Raw genomic sequence first — 21447 nt, 5'->3', positions numbered from 1 at the left:
CAACTGTATTGGGCTTCGTACTACACTGAGTCTATAGCTCAGCACAAGCTTCTGTTTTTTGGTCATTTCTTGGCCTGAGGAGATCACCAGAAACAGACATTTCTCCAGCATCCTTGTCACCATGTAAAGCCATTTGGCACTACTGGGCTATAAAATCATCTGCTACACTCCTTGAGTATTTCCCTTTAGGACAACTAGACATGGGTTGTCTTCGAAAGTAAATAATTTAAAGTATAAATAAGTATTTGTTGTCACATTTGCAGAAACAGTTTTCTTACTATTTTCACTACTGGTTTTTTCTCAGTTGTTTCTGTCCAATAAATTGTTACAGTATAGTTCAATGATAACAGTTGTCATTGATGTCACTCCTAATATTAGTAGTTCTATACAGTTGTTACTAATATGAAGCTGTGTGTTTAAAATATTAATGCTTATTATTATAAAAAGTATTCATTTTCCACAAATTTTATTTCTTGCCTTCTTTGTCACCTTTTCAATTTCCCAGCTATTGCTCTCAAACGCCGTCCTTTAGTAAGTATGACTAATGAATCATGGAGCCCTGGTGGTGCAACAGTTAAGAGTTCAGCTGCTAACTAAAAGGTCAGCAGTTTGAATCCACCAGCCATTCTTTGGAAACCCTATAGGGCAGTTCTACTCTGTTGTCTAGGGTTGCTATAAGTCAGAATCAACTCAATGGCAATGGGTAGGTAATGAATCACAGTATTCTTTGTTTTTCAGATAATAAATGGACTCTAACAAGTACGGTATAATCTCTCACCTCTTACTTTTCTCCCTTTATTTGATGATGAGTGTGCAGATCTATTTACTAAGAGAGGGAGTAGGGTAGGGGGTTGCTAAGGGAGTAGACAGAAGGAGCTGGAGCTAACACTGGTGTTAGAACCATTTTATAAACCTATGTGTTTAGAAGGTTAGTCTCTGCTTTGCTGAAGGTTTATTTACATTTCTATTAGTCTATATACATATTTTGCTATAAGCTTCAGTTTCTCTATGATGACAAAAAGTGTATACTAATTTTTTTTTTTTTATCTATTTCTCACAATCCTAACACAGTGGTAAATTCATAGGTGTTTGGCAAACATTTTTCAAAAAAAAAAAAACTTTGAAAAGTTCATTAATGAAGATAACAGAAAAAAATAATCGACAAACTATTGCCTCAGATAAAACGTATATATCAGAAATATGAATTTTCTTAAAATCACAATATATTTAAAATATATGTTTCAAAGGAAGGAAGGAATTACATATTCTATGACTTCTCAAGAACATACCTTCACATTCAGTTTTAGTTAGAAAAGTCCCAGCTCTCCAAGGTTTTTGATGGAATCCTGGACAGCACTGATCACAGCTATCACCACATGTATTATGCTCACATTCACAACGGGATTTCTAGTCAAAGAGGGAGGGAAAGGCATAATTTTAGCAATACATAAAACCATAAATGAGGATCTTTCCCTTAAATTTAGTGTGAAGAAAAAAGAAAAACCTCTAGACTATGTACCACTATGTAAAAATTCTTGTTGGTCTGGGAAGAAAGTGGTTCCAGCCTTGGGGCTGGTATATGTGACCAGCACCAGCCTAGGGAGATCCAGGCTGGTTCTGGAATCACTGAGCTTAGGCTTGGAATACAACATGGAGCCCAATTAGGATTGCTGTTGAAGGCTAGATTCTCCTTCTCTGATGCCTCGGATATGAAGGTTTTCTGGATGTGTCTTATTTTAAGGCTTCCCTCAAAGTATTATTAACATTTTAGGTCGTGTAAACAAAGAAGGGAGCTGATTCCTAGGCATGGAGGTGCACAGGTGGAATAGAAACTAAATGTCCCCCAGGACTAAACCTCCTGTCTGTGTGTGCTGCATGGACCTGACCCTCCTAAGCTTCCTGTGGACTCTCTAAGCTTGGGAAATATTGCCCATCAATACAATTGATAGAGAGCTGCGATGCCCTGCAGAAAGCAGCACTAGAACCTTGCCCCTCCAAATACACCGGGGTATTTGAAACTTCCCTGGGAAATAACACTGTAATCCATTAGTCAGAAAACTAGCTTTGAATGTAATATCATTTGTGTTACACTTTTGGTAGAGAAAAAAAAAAAAAAAACTCATAGCGCAACCTACGTTCAATGATCTTACTATTCAATATACTTCTTCCATCTACTCCACAGTAGATGATTTTATACTTCACCAGGTTGTTTATGATTGAAAAAAATAGACACTCATTCGTCTTCTTCTTTTAGGTTATATTCACATAATACATTGGCATTAATGAAAAATTCTTCCTGAAAGCATTCCAGCATTTTCTGGCCTGGCAATTTCAACTCTCTCTTGAATATTTTCTTCCGCCCCATTCCCTATTGCCCCTGCCCTACCTCAGCATCCTGTTTCATGGCCATTATGTATTTCCTTCCATGTCCATTTTCATTATTTTGCATTAATTTTTTTTATTAAAATTTTTAAAGAAATGGCCAGGTTGAGTGATGGTAAGCATTCTCTAAAGCTAAATCATATAGCAGGCTGTCATAGCTACAGAAGTTTCAAAATAAATAGACCAGTCTGGAACCTTTTTAGAAAAAACACTAATCTGTTTTCTGATACCGTGATGGCTGACTTTAAAGTCTATCATTCTAACTGCCAGCTCTATTTCACCCTGGCGCAGCCTTCTGTTACACTGTTGAAGTACGGAGCTGACACCCATTCACAGCGTTTCCTGTCAGCAAAGCCTCACATGAAGCATTTTACAGTTCAAGGCTGCGTTTCGTGTAAGCATCCTATAAATATACATACATTTGTCTCTGGATCAAGCGGACAAGCCCTGGCATGACCATAGCAGATGCACATCCCTCCGACCGAAATATCCTTGATGGAGTAGTAATACTGCAAAAAGCAATCCAGAGAAAAATCCTGTTACGAAGACTCCAAGATGAAAGTAAAAAAAGAGAAATGGTCAGTTAAAACACTTTATACTCTTTTTTACCCTTAGTTTGAAGCAAGTCTGTGTTCTTCGAAGAAATTTAGCACTTTGCAAAACTGATGCAGTCACTCCTAGTATGATAATAGTAGGCCAAAGAAAGGATAATATATGTTGTTGCTGTTGTTAGGTGCTGTCAAGTTGGTTTTGACTTATAGTGACTCTATGCACAACTGAAGGAAATGATGTCTGGTCCTGTGCCTTCCTCACAATTGTTGTTACGTTTGAGCCCAATAATTTATGTTATGATAGGTGGGCATTTTAGAAGTTTCGATTGGACAGACAGCACCTGTTATTGACAGTAGTTTTTATCTGGGGCCAAGGGCTATAATTCTTCATAAAAGTTGTCTTACTTAGTACCTTCAAAGAAAATCTTTTTATTGTCATTACAGGAACCTCATTCCTGGCATAGTAGACCATATGATTGTCTGATTCAAAATGGCCAGTAACAGTCCATTTCAGCTCACTGATGCCTAGGGTAACAACCTTTAAGCATTCCATTTCATTTTTGACAATTTCCAATTTTCCTTGATTCATACTTCATACATTTCATGTTCCAATTACTAATGGATGTTTTCAGCTGTTTCCTCTCATTTTGAGTCATGACCCATCAGCAAAAGAAGGTCCTGAAACCTTTACCCTAACCACACCATTAATTTCTACTCTACTTTGAGGAGGCAGCTCTTCCCCAGTTGTATTATGATTGCTTTCCAACCTGAGGAGCTCATCTTCCAGCAATATATTAGACCAATGTTCCACTGCTACTCATAAGGTTTTCATTGGTCAATTTTTCAGATGTAGACTACCAGGTCCTTCTTCCTAGTCTGTCTCAGTCTGGGAGCTCTACTAACACCTGCCCACCATGGGTGACCCTGCTGGTATTTGAAATATCAGTGCCATAGATTCCAGCAACATAGCAACATGCAAACAACTACAGTAGAACAAACTGACAGACAAGTGGTGTATTATGCTGGAAATGAAAAAATGAAGAGAAATGGAGTCACATTCACCATAAAAATAACATTTCTAGATCTATTCTGAACTACAACACTGTCAGTGATAGGACAATACACACCTACAAGACCAGTTAAAACGACTATTATTCAAATTTACATACCAACTGCTAATGCCAAAGATGAAGAAACTGAAGAATTTTACCAACTCCTGCAGTCTGAAGTTATCAAGCATACAATCAAGATGCACTGATAATTAATGCTGATTGGAAAGTGAAAGCTGGGAATAAAGAAGGAGGACCAGAGTTGGAAAATATGACCTTGGTGATAGAAAACTGCAGGAAATCTCATGAAAGAATTTTGCAAGACCAATTGCCTATTCATTGGAAATATCTTTTTTCAACAACATAAATGGTGACTATACACGTGAATCTTGCCAAATGGAATATGCAGTAATCGAATCAATTATGTCTGAGGAAAGAGATGATGGAAAAGCTCAATATCATCACTCCGAACAAGACCAGGGGCCAATTGCAGAACAGACCATCAATTGTGCATGTACAAGTTCAACTTGAAGCTGAAAAAACCTAAAACAAGTTCAAGAGAGCCAAAGTACAACCTTGAGTTATCCCACCTGAATTTAGAGACCATCTCAAGAATAGATTTGATGCAACAAACACTAATGACCGAAGACGTGATGAGTTGCCAAATGACACCAAGGACATCATACATGAAGAAAATAAAAGGTCATTAACAAAACAGGAAATAAAGAAAAGAATGAAATCAATGTCAGGAGAGACTCAGAAACTTGCTCTTGAATGTAGAGTAGCTAAAGAAAAAGGAAGAAATGATGAATTAAAAAGATGAACATAAGATTTCAAAGGGTGGCTCAAGAAGACAAAGTATTATAATGAAATGTGCAAAGATCTGGAGTTAGAAAACCAAAAGGAAGAATGCACTCAGCATTTCTTAAACTGAAAGAACTAAAGAAAAAATCCGAGCTTCAAGTTGCAATATTCAAGGATTCTATGGGCAAAATATTGAATGACACAGGTAACTTCAAAAGAAGATGAAAAGAATACACAGATTCACTGTACCAAAAAGAATTGGTCAACATTCAACCATTCCAAGAGGTAGCATATAATAAAGAACCAATGGTATTGAGGGAAGAAGTCTAGGCTGCACTGAAGGCATTGGTGAAAAACAAAGCTACAGGAATTGATAAAATGCCAATTGAAATGTTTCAACAAACGAATGCAATGCTGGAAGAGCTCCCTCATCTATGCCAAAAAATTTGAAAGACAACTACCTGGCCAACCATCTGGAAGAAATTTATACTTGTGCCTATTCCAAAGAAAGGTGATCCAATGGAACGTGGAAATTACCGAATAATATCACACACAAATAAAATTTTCCTGAAGATCATTCAAAAGCAGCTGCAGCAGTACATGACAGGGAAATATCAGAAATTCAAGTCAGATTTGGAAGAGGACATGGAACAAGGGCTATCACTGCTGATGTCAGATGGATCTTGGCTGAAAGCAGAGAAAACCAGAAAGATGTTTACCTGTGTTTTATTGACTATGCAAAGGCATTCGACTGTGTGCATCATAACAAATTATGGATAACACTGCAAGGAATGGGAATTCCAGAACACTTAGTTGTGCTCATGTGGAACCTGTTGTATGAGGTGACAAAACCTTGCTTGCTGAAAGCAAAGAGGACTTAAGACATTTACTGATAAAGACCAAAGACCACAGCCTTCAGTATGGATTGTACCTCAACATAAAAGAAAAGAAAACAAAAATCCTCACATTGGGACCAATAAGCAACTTCATGATAAATGCAGAAAATACTGAAGTTGTCAAGGATTTCGTTTTACTTGGAACCACAATCAATGCCCATGGAAGCAGCAGTTAAGGAATCAAAGACATATAGCTTTGGGAAAATCTGCTTCAAAAGACCTCTTTAAATTGTTTAAAGTCAAAGTTGTCACTTTGAGGACTAAGGTACGTCTGACTCAAGCCATGGTGTTTTCAACTGCCTCATGTGCATGTGAAAGCTGGACAGTGAGTAAGGGAGACTGAAAATAATAGATGTATTTGGATTACAGTGTTGGTTAAGAATACTGAATATACCATGGACTGCCAGAAGAACAAACAAATCTGTCCTGGAAGAAGTACAGCCAGAATGTTTCTTAGAAGTAAGGATGGTGAGGCTTTATTTCACGTGCTTTTGACATGTTATCAGGAGGGATCATTCTCTGGAGAAGGACATTACGCTTGGCAAAGTCAGCAAAAAAGCGGAAGACCCTCAACAAGATGGATTGACACAGTAGCTGCAACGATGGGCTCAAGCATGACAATAATTGTGAGGATGGCACAGGACTGAGCAGTGTTTTGCTCTGCTGTACATAGGGTCGCTGTGAATTGGAACTGACTTGAAGGCACCTAGTAACATCAATATAAGCACCTCAATATTCCCAAATCACATGCAGACTGTTTTGCTTGATGAATTCAAAAAGAATCAACCAATTATTAAAAGCTGCTCATAACAATACATTCCTTAATCATATAAAAAGGAAACAAAAAGTAGCTGAAAGTTTGATTTAAAGTAATGTGAGGAATAAACAAGATGTTCAGTACACATGCTTTTTTTCTTCATTATTAGTTAAAATGTCTATGCAATTACCTTCCTGTCTGTAGTTAATGCAGTACTATGTTCCTAATTACTTTAATCTACCCAGCTATTTTTAATGATTATTTATAATTACAGAACCGTACTATTTTTTAAAATTCTAATTAATATGTGTATGAAATTTTATAATTGTTGGAGCAGCTCATATTTGCGTATGAATCCAAATAACTACCTTCGTGGTAGATAGCTCTATTATTCCACTTTACACAAATGAAAATCACTGATTTAGCAAGGTTAAGTAGGTTCAAACATCTGAGTTTCCTGACTACAAATTCCCTTTTTCCTTTCCCTCTCTCCCTTTATTTTTACTTTTTTTGTTGTTTAGATACAGTGCCCTTTAAAACCTGTTTTTTTCTTACATTATCTTATTTGCTATACCTTGAACTAGTAGAACTAGCTAGAAGGTTTAGGTAATGTAAAAATCTGCTTTTAACTTCATCAGTTAATAATATAAATACATATACAGTGAGTTGTTCAGAAAGCTGATACAGTAGTTTTTGTAGATGCTTTTAAAACTGGGAAATCCATTTTGTATATGAATTGTATAATGTTTCACTTTTGGATCATGAAGATATGTATTTAAATTTACATGGACTATTTAGTGAACTTAAGTACTTTCAAAAATACGTTTATATGTTGAATTCTATTGCACTGTCTTATAGGCTCATGTACATGCAGTCATAAATAACAGATGTACACCCCAGCCCCCACTTCTGTCTTCTGTAAAAGATGAAAAAAGGAATAGTATTTATTGCCATTGATTTTTTTTTCCTCTGATATACTGTCAGGAAAAATTAAATTTCACTTCAATATTATTTAGCCTTCCACAGTATATTTTTAAAGTCATGCCAAAATTAGAATTAAAAGTGATTTTTTTTAAACAAGCAAAGAATCTAAAGCATTGCTATAAAATAATGATTACTTCTGCATGAGACTATCTACAATATGCTGAAATATAATACAGGGTAAGATTGTTTCAAGATCAGAAAATCCATGGCATTAAAACATCTGGCATATGTTCCATGGGGATAACTAAAATTTGTATTTTGTGATAATGAAGAGGTTAGTTGTGGGAGAGTTAAATAATGAGGAGAGAAAACATGCAAGCGGTATTCAGAAACCTTGAGAAGGGCTGCCCTTCAATATTTAGCTTACTAGTTCAGCAATTTGGCATTTGGTGGTAGTGGTCTGGTCTGAACTTAGTAGGATCACTCTATAACTAAGTGCTTTGACACACAATCTTAGTTTCTCCCTACAATCCTCTTTCCCAAGTACACTTTTCACTATCCGGTAGATATTGTGTTGGCACGGATTTGCTTTATGGCTTTATGACCCAACTGAATCTCTTGGTAATTTCTTGGTGTGTAGTAGTATATGTGGAAGGTGATGTGAGCCAGTGAATACGGTGGTGGGGAGTAAGGCTGTTGTTTTTAGCTGTTGTTGAATTGTCTCCTGACTCATGACCATGAAGGAAACAGAACTATCACTCATAGGAACCTGGGCTGATCATCTACATCATACTCCCACAAATTTCATGTCACTACTGAAAGCAGAGAATACCAGAAAGATGTTTCCCTGTGTTTTATTAACTATGCAATCACCTTAGACTGTGTGGATCATAACAATTTATGGATAACATTGCAAAGAATGGGAATTCCAGAACATTTAATTGTGTTCCCGTGCAACCTGTACATAGACAAACAGGCAGTTGTTGGAATAGAACAAGGGGATATTGAGTGGTTTAAATTTAGGAAACCTGTGCGTCAGGGTTGTATCCTTTCACCATACTTATTCAGTCTGTGTGCTGAGCAAATAATCTGAGAAACTGGACTATATAAAGAAGAATGTGGCATGAGGATTGGAGGAAGACTCATTAACAACCTGCGATATGCAGATGACACAACCTTGCTTGCTGAAAGCAAAGAGGACTTGAAGCACTTAGTAATGAAGATCAACTGGACCAATAAGCAACATCATGATAAACAGAGAAAAGATTGAAGTTGTCAAGGATTTCATGTTACTTGGATCCACAATCAATGCTCATGGAAGCAGCAGTCAGGAAATCAAACTATGTACCGTATTGGACAAATCTGCTACAAAAGACCTCTTAAAAGTGCTAAAAAGCAAAGATGTCACTTTGAGGAGTAAGGTGTACCTGATCCAAGCCATGTATTTCAATGACCTCATATGTATGCAAAAGCTGAACAATGAATAAGAAAGACTGAAGAAGAATTGATGCTTTTGAATTTTGGTGTTGGCAAAGAATATTGAATATACCTTGGACTGCCAGAAAAATAAAGAAGTCTGTCTTGGAAGAAATACAGCCAGAGTGCTCCCTGGAAGAAAATTTGTTTCTTGCTAGTTTCTTTGGACATGTTATCAAGAGGAACCATCCCTGGAAAAGGACATCATGCTTTGTAAAGTAGAGCGTCAGTGAAAAAGAGGAAGACCCTCAACAAGATGGATTGACACAGTGGCTGCAACAACAGGCTCAAACATAGCAACAATTGTGAGGATGGCACAGGATTGGGCACTGTTTCATTCTGTTGTACAGTGGGTCACTATGAATTGGAACCAACTCAATGGCACCTAACAACAAAAACAACTGGAAAATAGAGCTTAGGTTAGCTACTTCCTCATTTCAAAGATATACTGAAAATAAGCTTAAACCTTTTTTTCTTCTGATAATCTATTTGTAATGGAAAATACAACAGTATATAGAATCAGTTTTCCCCTAGAACAGCTCTATTTCAAACTATGGGTTGTAACTCATTAATGGGGCATAAAACCAAAATGGTCCGCAGACGGACAGCACCAACATCTTTTGGGAATTGCAGAAGTGCAGGATCCCTGCCCTGCCCTACACCTGCTGAATCAGGGTATGTATTTCCACAAGATCACCAGCTGATTGCACGTATCTTAAAATTTAAGACATCTCTCTTTACGTTTCTCTCTCTCTCTCTCTGTGTATGTGTGCACATGCGTATGCAGTGGGCTAAGATATAACATGTATTTTTGTGTAGGTTATGGCCAAAAATGTTTCAAGCTCCCGCACTTCAGTAGTAACTCCTCGAAGTCACTTGTATGGTAGTAGTGATCACCTCAAGCACCAGAAACTATCTAATTTCATTCTCAAAAATAAAATTATTATACCTCATTGTTACAAGGAAGAAATTGAAATTTAAAAATGTTAAAAACTTTGACAACTGTTACATACCTAATTAGTGGCGGAGCTTAGGTCTGAACCAAGGTCTAATTTTAAAGTCTTTGACAATACGTACTTCCACAGATCGCTTACAGAAATCTTCTTTTTAAATTCTTTTACCCTTTAACCAACAGTGAAAATGATGGGTGTAATTTCACTCACAAGTGCCAAAGTGATTATCATAACTTACTCTTCTTGTGACAATGGGGTCAATTTCTCTTGGGTCTTTGTGGGCAAACATCATCAAATCAGCATTCAAGGTGCGGACCCTCTGAAATCTCAGGCGAATATAGCGAGCTGAGGTAAATTCCAGCAGTTCAGGAGAAGGGTCATCAGCACTTGGTCTTCCATTGATCAAAGAGATGTGAATCTAAATAATGTGAAAAACAATTTAACAATTAAATTAACCAAAATTAAATAAATGAGTGTTTTTAATTTGATTTTTTTCCTTGGAGAAAAAAAAAAGGTAAGCTTCCCTTTTTCCAATTAGTTAGGCAGATACAGGCTCATGTTTACTGGCTGGAATGCAATGAAATAATTGAGGCATTTTATGGACGTCTGATACTTGTCTTTGCAATTCAACTGTTTACATCTTAGGTATTGTCTATATACTATAACTACCCATATTCCTCTGCTCCAAGGTACTTTTATCAATTTCACCTTCCTAGGATTTCCGATCACTCTTTTTTTGAAAATAATTGTGCCCTAAATATTTAAGAATCTGATATATAGCTAATGGGAAACCACAAAATTTGGTTTTAAAAAATGTTACAAAATTATAGACAAAATCAGAAACCCATCAAGAACTTAAAAAGATTTTCAACTTGAAAGCATTTAATTATATAGCCTTAAAATATAAAGATAAAAAATTGGTAGCATTACAAGGAAAACTAGACAAATCTACAATCATAGATTTTTCAATAGGCTTTTTAAAAATAATTGATAGATCAAGACAATAAAAATTTACCAAGGGTATAAGCCACTCTGAAAAATACCCTCTGTAAAAATACATTAAAACATGGATGAGATGGCTAATTCTATAGGAAAATAATTTAACACAATTGATACCAGATGATAAAATGTAATCATACCATTTTCCATGTAAACAGGATATCAAATACCAAGGAACTACCCCTGGAGAGTAGTACCAGGCCCACATGCTCTCACAGGGATTTCACAAGAACAGAACATTCTAATGAGGTATAAAGTGTTTGATAAAATAACAAACAATAAAAAAAATCTCCTGTCACAAGTAAAAGAGTCTTCTCTAATACTTAAAGAACTCCTATAAATCAGTAAGAAAAAAGACCAGCAAAATAACACCAAAATGGACAAAAGATACGAAGACAGTTCAAAAAAAAGGTAATATAGTTGTTAAAAAATTGATACTAAACTTCATAATCAGAGAAGTGTTCTCTAAAACAACAGTGATGTCCTTTTTTCCATTTTTTCAAGTTCTCAAATATTGGTAATACTCTCTGACGGCAAGACTGAGGGGGAAAAGACATTCTCACACACTTAGAGGTGGGAGTGTCAAATGGCACAAACCCCTATGGAAGTCAATTTAGCAATAACTATCAAAATTACAAACACGTGGAATTTTTAACCCAACAAAAGTACTTCTGGGAACTTATTCTACAGACATATTCAATTTATGTAAATATACAAATGTATAAGTTATTCTTACAGGATTTTTCTTCTAATAACAAGAGACTGGAAACAACCTTCATATTCATCAACATAGGACTGGCTAAATAAATTATATGACTAGATAGTGGCTCATGTGCAGCCATTAAAAAAAAAAAAGAAGAGGTAAATATACATTTACAGAAAATAGTACACACTTTTTTGTAACTTGTAAATAGATTATTATGCAACACATTAAATAAAATCAAAATTGTTAAAGAAATAGGAATTGAATAGTAGATTTTGAACTGAAAACACACACACACACGCGACATTAGCGTGTGTGTGCAAGAAGTGAGAAGTCCTGTGCTGGGGAGGGAGACACACGGGCAGCCACTGGTGTGCCTGGGGAGCCTGTGGTTTGAAGAGACTCACTGGAAAGTTTTACCCACTTTCGCAAGAGGATATATCATGTGTGTTAATTACATTTTTTGACAGGAGAAGCCACAGTACATATTTCCATTCCTAAAATCCTGCACTTAGATAACCCCAGAGAGCATTTTACAAACTGAGTGCCAATAAACTATTTAAGTCAGTAGAGAAATATGGCCAACTTTGAAACGAGAAGCTGATTCTGGCATCACAAAGAATAGACTTAAAATGCCTCATTATAAAAATACGAAATTTCCCAGCTAATTAAATCTATCTTGGATACTTAGTAAAGAATAAACTCATTTAATTAACACATTTTGGGATGATAGAATGCAGTCTCCTAAAATATGGAATCTCCAAATACTGTATACTCTTTAATAAAGGAAATTCTAAAAGAGCAAAGCAGATCTTATATAATCCGTAGTCTGGCATCTAGCATGTGAGATAGAAATATGTTTAAAATTAAACTGTCTCTTTTGCTTAAGGAGGTATCAATTAAATGTTAAAAAAATGAATAAATAAATGCATGAACCAATTAAATTGTTTCCCTTAGAGATTAATTTTGAATCCATGCTTAAATTTCTGTCTTATCAGGTTCTCCTTTGACAGGCCCAACAAAATACTATTTGAAAGAGAGTAGGAAATCTTTACATGTCAAGGATTAAAGTTTCTGAATTATTAAGGCTTATTGGGTATTCATGCCATGGTGAACCACACTTGTGCTATGTACGGAATCAGTAAGTTCTCCATTTAAACAAGTAAAAAAACAGGTAGGAACTTTAAAAAATGGTGCACATGTTCTCATTTAGGTTAATAAACTATACGCTGGTTATATAAAGGGTTCAGAAAAAGAACACTGCTCTTCACAGCTTTGGTATTTTCATCAAGCTACTCTGCCAACAGATCTTTCGAGTATAGTTAGTCCCAAGCTGTTTCTGTGATATAAAACCAGCCAGCTGTTTGGCCATGTTGTATGCAGCTTCCTTCCATCTTTTTTTTTTTTTCCACTCTCCTTCAAAATAAATCATAACATTGGATAGAATATTTCCACTGGCACAATGCTGTTTAATTCCAAGTCCACTGGATAGTTAGCATACTTCCTGATTTCCTATGGGGTGACAACTGGGGGGTGTCTATCTTCAAGGAAGATGAAAAGTGTCAGCCCCCAAGCCCACCACTGGCTTGCTGTGAGGCCCTGGGAAAACTGTGGCAGTCTATTGTCTTCTGACATGTTTTCATTATACACATGTTGGTGGGTGTTGGCTCATGCTGTCACAGGAAATCATTCCAACTGAAGATATCAGCCTATGCTTACTGATCTGTTGTTTTTTTTTTTTTTTTTTTTAGATTTTCAAAAATACCCCCTTTTCTGAAACGAGCTTTCACAACAGATAAAGTGGGGGGGGGGAGGGGAACCCTCATGAGATTCCTTTCTGTGACCAAATATGTAAATCAATATAACACTCTACTCACCCAAATAACTTGTTTTGTGCAAGCATACTGTGCAAATCGTATTTCCCTTGTACATAAAGAAGACTTCTGTAATGTCATGGTATTTTTTTGTTATTAGAATGCAGTTAAAAAATAGTTTATGCAGCAAATAATATTTCTAGTGTGGACAATTGCATCTTATTATTATGCTTTTATATTTATATAACTACAACTGCTTTAGATTCCTGAGCTACAGTCCTAATACCTACCCCAGTGATAGAAGTTCATTGAGTGAATGGATCTATGGAAGAATGACGGCTGCTTAACGAGTGTTAACAGTACCAGAAACTTTGAAATGAATAGTAGAAGTGGGTGGAGTTGACAAGTTGCTGTTCTTTTAAAACATTTAAAAAATCTCACTTGAATTATCAGTCTTTGAGAGCCTACCTATGAGATAGGTCTAATACCTTGAAAGTACGTTGACCCCAGGAGACGGAACAATAAAATCCATATATGTAGGAGGAGATTAATTACCTCTATGTGTGGCCAAAGAACTTCTATACACATGAGTGGCTGAGATATCTGGGGCTCTCTTAAATCCAATCATGCTTAATATATTATTTCAAAGAAAAAAAAAAAGAGAGAAAGTTAAATTATGATGATAGCTTTGAAAGCTGAACCTAATCACTTTAATTTTAATCTGTGGAAAAACTGTATATTAGGAATAGAGGGATGGGCTGTATGAAAAAGTGTATACCAGAAATAGCGAGGACAAGGGACAACATAAAAGTTTATCATTGTCTTTCTATCAAAGGACAAAGGTTTTGGCTTTGTCTCTGGCTAGCCTTTAGGAATCTTTTGGTCTACTCCACTGGGCTCTTATTCTGCTGAGCTCTCTCCAATCTACTGAAACTGCTCTTGGGAAGGTCACCAAGGTCCATCCCATAAGTAACTATATGACCAATTCTCAGTCTTCACCTTACTTGATTTATATGCAACATCTGAAACAGTTGATAACTTCATTGGCTTCCAGGGTACCACACTGTCTGTTTTCCTCCTATCTTATTGGCTACCTCTTCATGATCGCCTTTGCTACAACTTCGCTCCTCCCTAACTTTCTAATATTGTAGTCCACCGCTGCTCAGCCCTTGGCCTCCTTTTCTTCTCTATCTACACTTATCTCTTAGTGATACCATCAAAGCTCATGGCTTTAAATGCCATCTATACTGATGTTTTCTACACTTAAATCCCTAGGCCTGTTATCTCCCCTCAAGATCAGAATGTAAAACTGCCTACTTGATAAATTTACTTGACTAGGTTGTCATAGGGGTCAGTCCCTGGAGAGGGACATCATGCTTGGTAAAGTACAGGGTGAACAGAAAAGAGAAAGACCCTCAACAAGATGGATTGACACAGTGGCTGCAACAATGGGCTCAAGCATAACAATGATTGTGAGGATGGCGCAGAACTGGACAGTGTTCTGTTCTCTGGTACATAGGGGTCAACTTGACGGCACCTAACAACAGCAACAACATCTAGTAGGCATCTAAAACATCTCAAACTAAGGTCCTGCTCTTCAGCCCCCCAGTGTTTCAATCTCACTAAATAGCAATTTCATCCTTCCAAATACTCAAGACCAACAATTTGGAGTCATGCTTGACTCCTCTGATTTTATTTCATTCTACATCCAATCTGTCTACAAATCCTCTTGACTCAACCTTCAAAATTTACCCAGCATCCAACCACTTCTCACAACCTGCACTAAAACCATCTTGGCTCAAGCTTTCATCATAGTCCACCTGGGTCACTACAATAGCCTCCTAATGAGTCTTTCTGCTACCACCCTTACATCCCTAGGGTTTATTTTCAACACAACAGCTAAATACTTAAAATATTTAAATATTTCATGTCACCCTCTTCCTTAAAACCTTCCAGTGCTGTTCTATCCCACTCCTGATAAAACCCAAAATCTTTACAATGAACTATGAAAACCTAAATCATCTGTAACCTCTACCACCAGTGCCATAAGAACAATTACTTTTCAGGTTCTTTTCCTAATCTCACCGTCATTTACACTGCTCCAGCCAGGCAGCCATCTTAGTTAGAACATGCAGACAGGCTTTTACGTCAGGGTTTTTGACTTGGGGTTTCACTGACTGAAATGTTTTCCTCCCAGATATCACATGCTCACTTCCTCATCTCCTTCAAGCCTTGCTTAGATGATGGCTTTTCAGCGAGTTCTTTCATGACTATCTATTCATAGTATAAATGCTACCCTGGCACTCATTTCCTGTTAACTGCTTCATTTTTCTCCGTAGTTGATGTTATACTTGCCTTACAACATATAACTAATATGACTTAACTTATTTACCTTTTTTATTGTTTCTCTCTACCGACTGGAACATAAGCCCCAAGACTTCAGGAATTTTTATCTGTTTTGTTCACTGATACAATTCCCAGCAACAGGACAGTGTCTGGTAAAAATTAAGTGAAATATTTAATGAATTCAAATAGCCTTCTATCTAAAAAGAATTTCACAGAATAATTGACAAGATTTTTTCTGTTAGCCTATAAGTAAATTTTTGAGTGTGCTAGTTTCAAAAAATGAAATTAAATTTAGTAATCATTCATATCATCTTCCACCCAAGCATTCTGAGTGAAGATGATTTAGTGAATATTAGGAAATTACCAGCTTTGATCCATGATTTCCTTATATTCAATCCTACTATGTTTGTTAATATTCGTTAAATGTTAATTAACTTTATTTTCTATTATATCAATTTCATTTTGACAGATAATTTTCAGCTGAGGAGAATTACATAAGAAATGGAGGCATAAGTGGGCCTTATCCACTGGTTAGTTCCTTCTTTGGTCATATCATCTCCTAACTATCATTGCCCAACCCATAAATTTGATATACCATTATTTACAAAAGAATCAATGAAAAAACAATAAAATATATTAGAATTATAGAGTACACTGCTTTAACCCTATGGGCATTCAACAACTATCAACAAGGCTAATTAAAGGTTATAGGGTACCTGATTTCTAGAAAAAAAGTTTTTACTAAGTGTATTACTATCTTTATTTTGATTACTATCTTTAGGGATTGCCACTAATTTTATTATAGGTAACTAAATAGTAATTAAAATATAACTTCACATTTTCAGAAAGGTTTTACTGCACTTTTAAAAGCCTTTAAATCAATGCAATACTAAGATTTTTTAAATGTTATAAAAATGTGAAAATACATAAATATATGGGACAATAAATGCATGAGTAGTAAAATTATATTGGGTAAACAATGAAAGTTGCATAATATGTCATTTATAATATGTGTTATGGATTGAATTGTGTCCCCCCCAAAAAAGGTATATCAACTTGGCTAGCCCATGATTTCCAGTATTGTGTGGTTGTCCACCATTTTGTCATCTGTTATGATTTTCTGATGTGTTGTAAATCCTATCTATATGATGTTAATGAGCTGGGATTAGTGACAGTTATGTTAATGAGGCAGGACTCAATCTATAAGACTAGGTCATGTTTTAAGCCAATCTCTTTTGAGATATAAAAGAGAGAAGTGAGCAGAGAGACATGGGGACCTCATACCACCAAGAAACAAGAGCCAGGAGAATAGTGCGCCCTTTGGACCTGGGGTCCCTGTGCTGAGAAACTCCTTGACTGGGGAAGATTGATGACAAGGACCTTCCGCCACAGCCGATGTAGACAAAAAGGCTTCTTCTGAAGGTGGCACCCTGAATTCAGACTTCTGCCTCCTAGACTGTGAGAGAATAAATTTCTCTCTGTTAAAGCCATTCACTTGTGGTATTTCTGTTATAGCAGCACTAGATGACCAAGATATTATGAGACAATAAAAAATTTAATATTTAAACATTTAGGATGAGACATTTATCTATCTTTTAAGATTCTTTACTGCCTTATTGACCAACTGGGAAATTAGGGAATCAATCTTTTCCAGTCCATCATTTCCAGTTAGATCAGGAACAGTTTACTTGAAGTTTCCATTTTCCTTTCCCTTCCATATTTTACCATTTTCTGTGACAACTATCATTTTTATAATTATTTTTATCAATCCAAAAACTGCATTTGCAATTCCTAAAAATGAGGTACTCTGATGACTTAAATAATACATTTATCTCTCAAGCTTTATCTCTGGTTCCCTTCTTCATGTTCCAATATTTCTCATTCACTCATCAGCTGCTCATTCATGGAAAAATATTTATTGGATGTCTACAATTTTCCAGGTCACTGAATCATTTTCACTTTTCCTTTTGTCCATGGTCTGTCTCATCTCTGTGTCTCTTCATCAAGCACATTCTCTGTCTCCCCAGTGCTTCCCATTGCAGGGATATACTTTACACATCTTTCAGGTTTCAGCTGAGATGAAAATTCCTACCTTTCAGAAATACCTTCAGGCTATATCTAAGAGCTCATGCTATGATTTCTCCAAGTTCCCGTGTCTCTCCTCTATTACCATTGCCTGTTTATTTGCTAGTATTTGTTATTAGACTATAAATTCAATGAGGGTAGGAAAGTTGTCTCATCTACATATAGCCTCAGTACTTAACATGAGTAACACATGGTAGATTCCCAGTAACTAATTAATTAACTCATTCCTCAATAAAAGATTCATACTTTGCATATTCTGTAAAACCTTTAAAAGTGACTTTGTATTTTTTTTTGTATATATTTTAAGTGAAAACCCTGGTGACATAGTGGTTAAGTGCTATGGCTGCTAACCAAAAGGTCCGCAGTTTGAATCCACCAGACGCTCCTTGGAAACCCTATGGGGCAGTTCTACTCTGTCCTATAGGGTCAATATTTTGTCTATATTTTTAATTCCATGTATAGGAAGTACATCATGAATTTTAACATTTTTTTTCCATAATCAAATAAATCTCTCTATAGCTGCAAAGGTTTTAGTACTTGTAAAAGGACATTATATGGGTATCTCTGTAGCCTCGATATTTGGATAAGCAACTAAAAATTATTTAAAACACAAGCAGAGCCCATCTCAAGAGAAAAATAATGGGGTATACTTGTATAAAAGGATGCATCCCTTCAGGTGCCACAGTATTCCTACTAAACAGAACTAAAAAGACCTTATTTTTATGTAGAGTGCAATGCACTGTAATTAGTTTGGAACATCTTTAATAACTATCCAACTATTATCAGAAGTTTACCAGCCCAACTAAAGCAACTGCTGAAACATGGCTGACTGCTCAGTTGCTTGAAAAGTAATGCTTTAATACATAAAATGTCAAGGACTGTAGCATGTCCTTAATTTCCTTAACTAATCTACTCCAAGAATACGAGGAAATGTCAGCTTAATGAACTGTTTAGCAATATATGGCTCTATCAACAACAACTCTACCCCTCGGGTTTAGTCTTAACAGATCTTTCACTCTCCCAGAAGACAATATTTTTGCTTTTGACACCTACTTGGTTCCAATTGTTCCTGAAATTTAAATTGCTTTTCCCCTGTTCTTTAGAATCAAAATTCTTGCATTTGTCACACCTTGATGACAGCTTTGCCTTCCATAAGATATTTAAACAGATTCTTCATTGTCAAAGCAATAATGACTAATAAACTGCAGCATAATAAAAAAATCTGCTTTTCAAAGTGTATTTGTCATCCAAAGTCTGTAGTTTTTGTTTTTTTTTTCCTCCTACTGAAGCTAGTTAAAATAACGTGCCTCAAACGTTTCTATAACTTCTCTACTGGACAAAGTCTTAAATGGCTAGCATGCATGTAAATTCTAATTTAAGTAAATATAGATTTGTTTTCTCTTTGTCTTTTATTTTACATCAGACTTAGTTGCACCATTTCTTTGTACCAACAGCAGGTTTCATGTGGCAGTGCTTTCTAACTCCTGTGGAACTACTTAACACATAGGAGGGCTAAGTTTTTTAGAACAGTCAGAAAATAGAAGCAAAGTCTCAGCTGCTTTAGGAGTTTCAATTTCCTCAAAGTCTCAAAATTGGTATGCTCCTTTTCAAAAAGCTTCTGGTGCTCTTGCCTCATACAACTCAAAACAATCCAGCAAAGCATTGATTTCTAAGCTCCTTGTTCAAGATGGACTTAGGTTATTTTCATCTGAAACATGCCCAGATGGGTGATCAATAATCCAGCATAATTGAATGGAAGATCTGGTTATCATTCCCTTTGGTCATGATGAATAAAACCCTTATAGAATGACAACCAAGTGCTGGAAATTTTTAAAGAGAGAAAAACATTATTAAATGCAAAACTCAACCCTCACCCCATTTTTGTTCTGAAAGGAGCTTGACACACAAGAGCTCATTTTACCTACATTTTTAAATTTCTTCAAATAATAATAAAAAATATGCCAAGTTGAAACTTTTTTTATCATTGTGTTTTTCTTTTTTTCCAGTTAAAGTATTTAATATCTACATTCTAAAGTATATAATATGATAAAGTATATAACACCTAGGTAAAAGAAGAATTGTCAAAACATGTTTTCTTAGTCTTTTGGGGTAACTTCTCATTGAAATTTTTATCAAATGCAGATGTCATTGCTAAACTTTCATGCCGTCATGGCATGCTAAGGGGTACAGCCCTAATCTGAAATTCAGAACCAGGAAAGAATCTCACAGAAGCAGCTTCAGAGCATGCCATGTGGGAAAATCACCAAAAGGAAAGTTCACTCACTCTCTTCAAACATTTGCATTGCTCCAAATTTTGTTTTTGGTGCGCTTCAACCAGAGACAGCCTAAGACAATAGAATTATTAGTCATCTATTCCAAGTCCATACTTATTTCAGAAAATCCTCTACGATACACAAGACCTTGCACATCAAAACAATGTCTGTTCTTATTGAAGACTTACTAGGTGCTAGACACGCTTATGGGCGAGCTGAACGTAATAACTCATATAGTATTAACTCATTTTAGTGCCTACAACAACGTCGTGAAGTAGGTGCTATATTTATTTCTGCTTTTCCAAGAGAAAATAGACATTGAAATTTTAAGAAACATGGCTGAGTTCATATAGCTAGGATGTGTTTCAGTTTTAGACAGACTTTTTGGGCTGTTCTCATCTCATCACTACACTACCTCACAGAGCATTTGTTGAATAAATAATAGTGGTGTGCTAGGCACTATTTGAAGATTTCTAGTGACAGAAACTTTACCACGGTTCCTATTTCATGTACCCCTTCCTCCATTCCTTTCTCCTGACTTGCTTCCATTCTCACCCTGGCTATGGCTTACTCTGGTAATTTAACTCCGTTTCCTGTTTATTGTCCTGCTCTTGCTCCTCTGGAATTATCTTTAGTCTTTGACTTCCCCAGCTTTTGGATTTTCTTCATGAATTTGGGTCAGATTTATCCAAGCATTTCCATCCGTTCTAGACTTCCTAAGATAGACTGCTTACCATACTCCAAATCACAACTCAGGACTAATCACCAGATCAGAAGGGGTCTTGGCCTTCTGGGAAGGGGTAAGGTGTGAGAAAGATGAGAGCATTAAGGATCACTAAGCCAAGGGTTACTTCCAGACTTGATAATGCCTCCTGGCATGGATCTGTATTAGTAGACCCTCTTGGTGATCCTACATACTGATCAAAACCACAACTAGAATATGTTTATGAATCAAGAGCTAAGCAATCAACTACACAGAAAAGAACCACCAGCCCTGAAGTCTTACTAAGAGTATAATACACAAAATTGGTTACAACAGTTTTAGTACTTAAGTATTTTAGTAACTAAAATAATGGTGTGCAAAAAAAGAATTTGTAGTTTATGGTAAATTCTACTAAACAAAAAGTACTAAAACCCTCAAATTTTAGGGAGAAGGGGAAAATAATATGTTAATATCAAAAATATGTATAAGACTAACATGTCCTTCCCTAATGTGGAGAGCTGTTAGAAAAAGTCCTGAAGAGGAAAAAAAGCAATGGAGAGTACAATGACCTACATCGGTAGGACAGGGCAATCAGTACACTTGAAAGACATATAATAACAGCACAAAGGAAAACTTAAGCAACATTTTCCTGTTTTGTTTTCAGTCCCCATGTGGGAACACTTGTTTAGAATTAAAATAAAATCTTGGAGCAGGAGGTCTAAATACAGGGCC

The 21447-nt window shown here is 36.0% G+C and overlaps 1 protein-coding gene across 2 annotated transcripts in view; it reads right to left on the bottom strand.

Annotated features, from left to right (window-relative positions):
* Positions 1 to 21447, bottom strand: part of LAMA2 (laminin subunit alpha 2) — a 717179-nt gene that overhangs the window by 421168 nt on the left and 274564 nt on the right. For both annotated transcript variants that reach the window (XM_049901052.1, XM_049901136.1), the window contains exons 5-7: positions 10031 to 10210; positions 2802 to 2891; positions 1290 to 1407 (exon numbers count right to left, since the gene is read on the bottom strand). In XM_049901052.1, coding sequence (XP_049757009.1) covers positions 1290 to 1407; positions 2802 to 2891; positions 10031 to 10210 — 388 coding nt within the window. The remainder of the gene's footprint in view (positions 1 to 1289; positions 1408 to 2801; positions 2892 to 10030; positions 10211 to 21447) is intronic.

The sequence above is a fragment of the Elephas maximus genome, chromosome 1, assembly GCF_024166365.1.
Source record: "Elephas maximus indicus isolate mEleMax1 chromosome 1, mEleMax1 primary haplotype, whole genome shotgun sequence".
Lineage (NCBI taxonomy): Eukaryota > Metazoa > Chordata > Mammalia > Proboscidea > Elephantidae > Elephas > Elephas maximus.
This window is presented reverse-complemented; position numbering and strand designations above follow the sequence as displayed.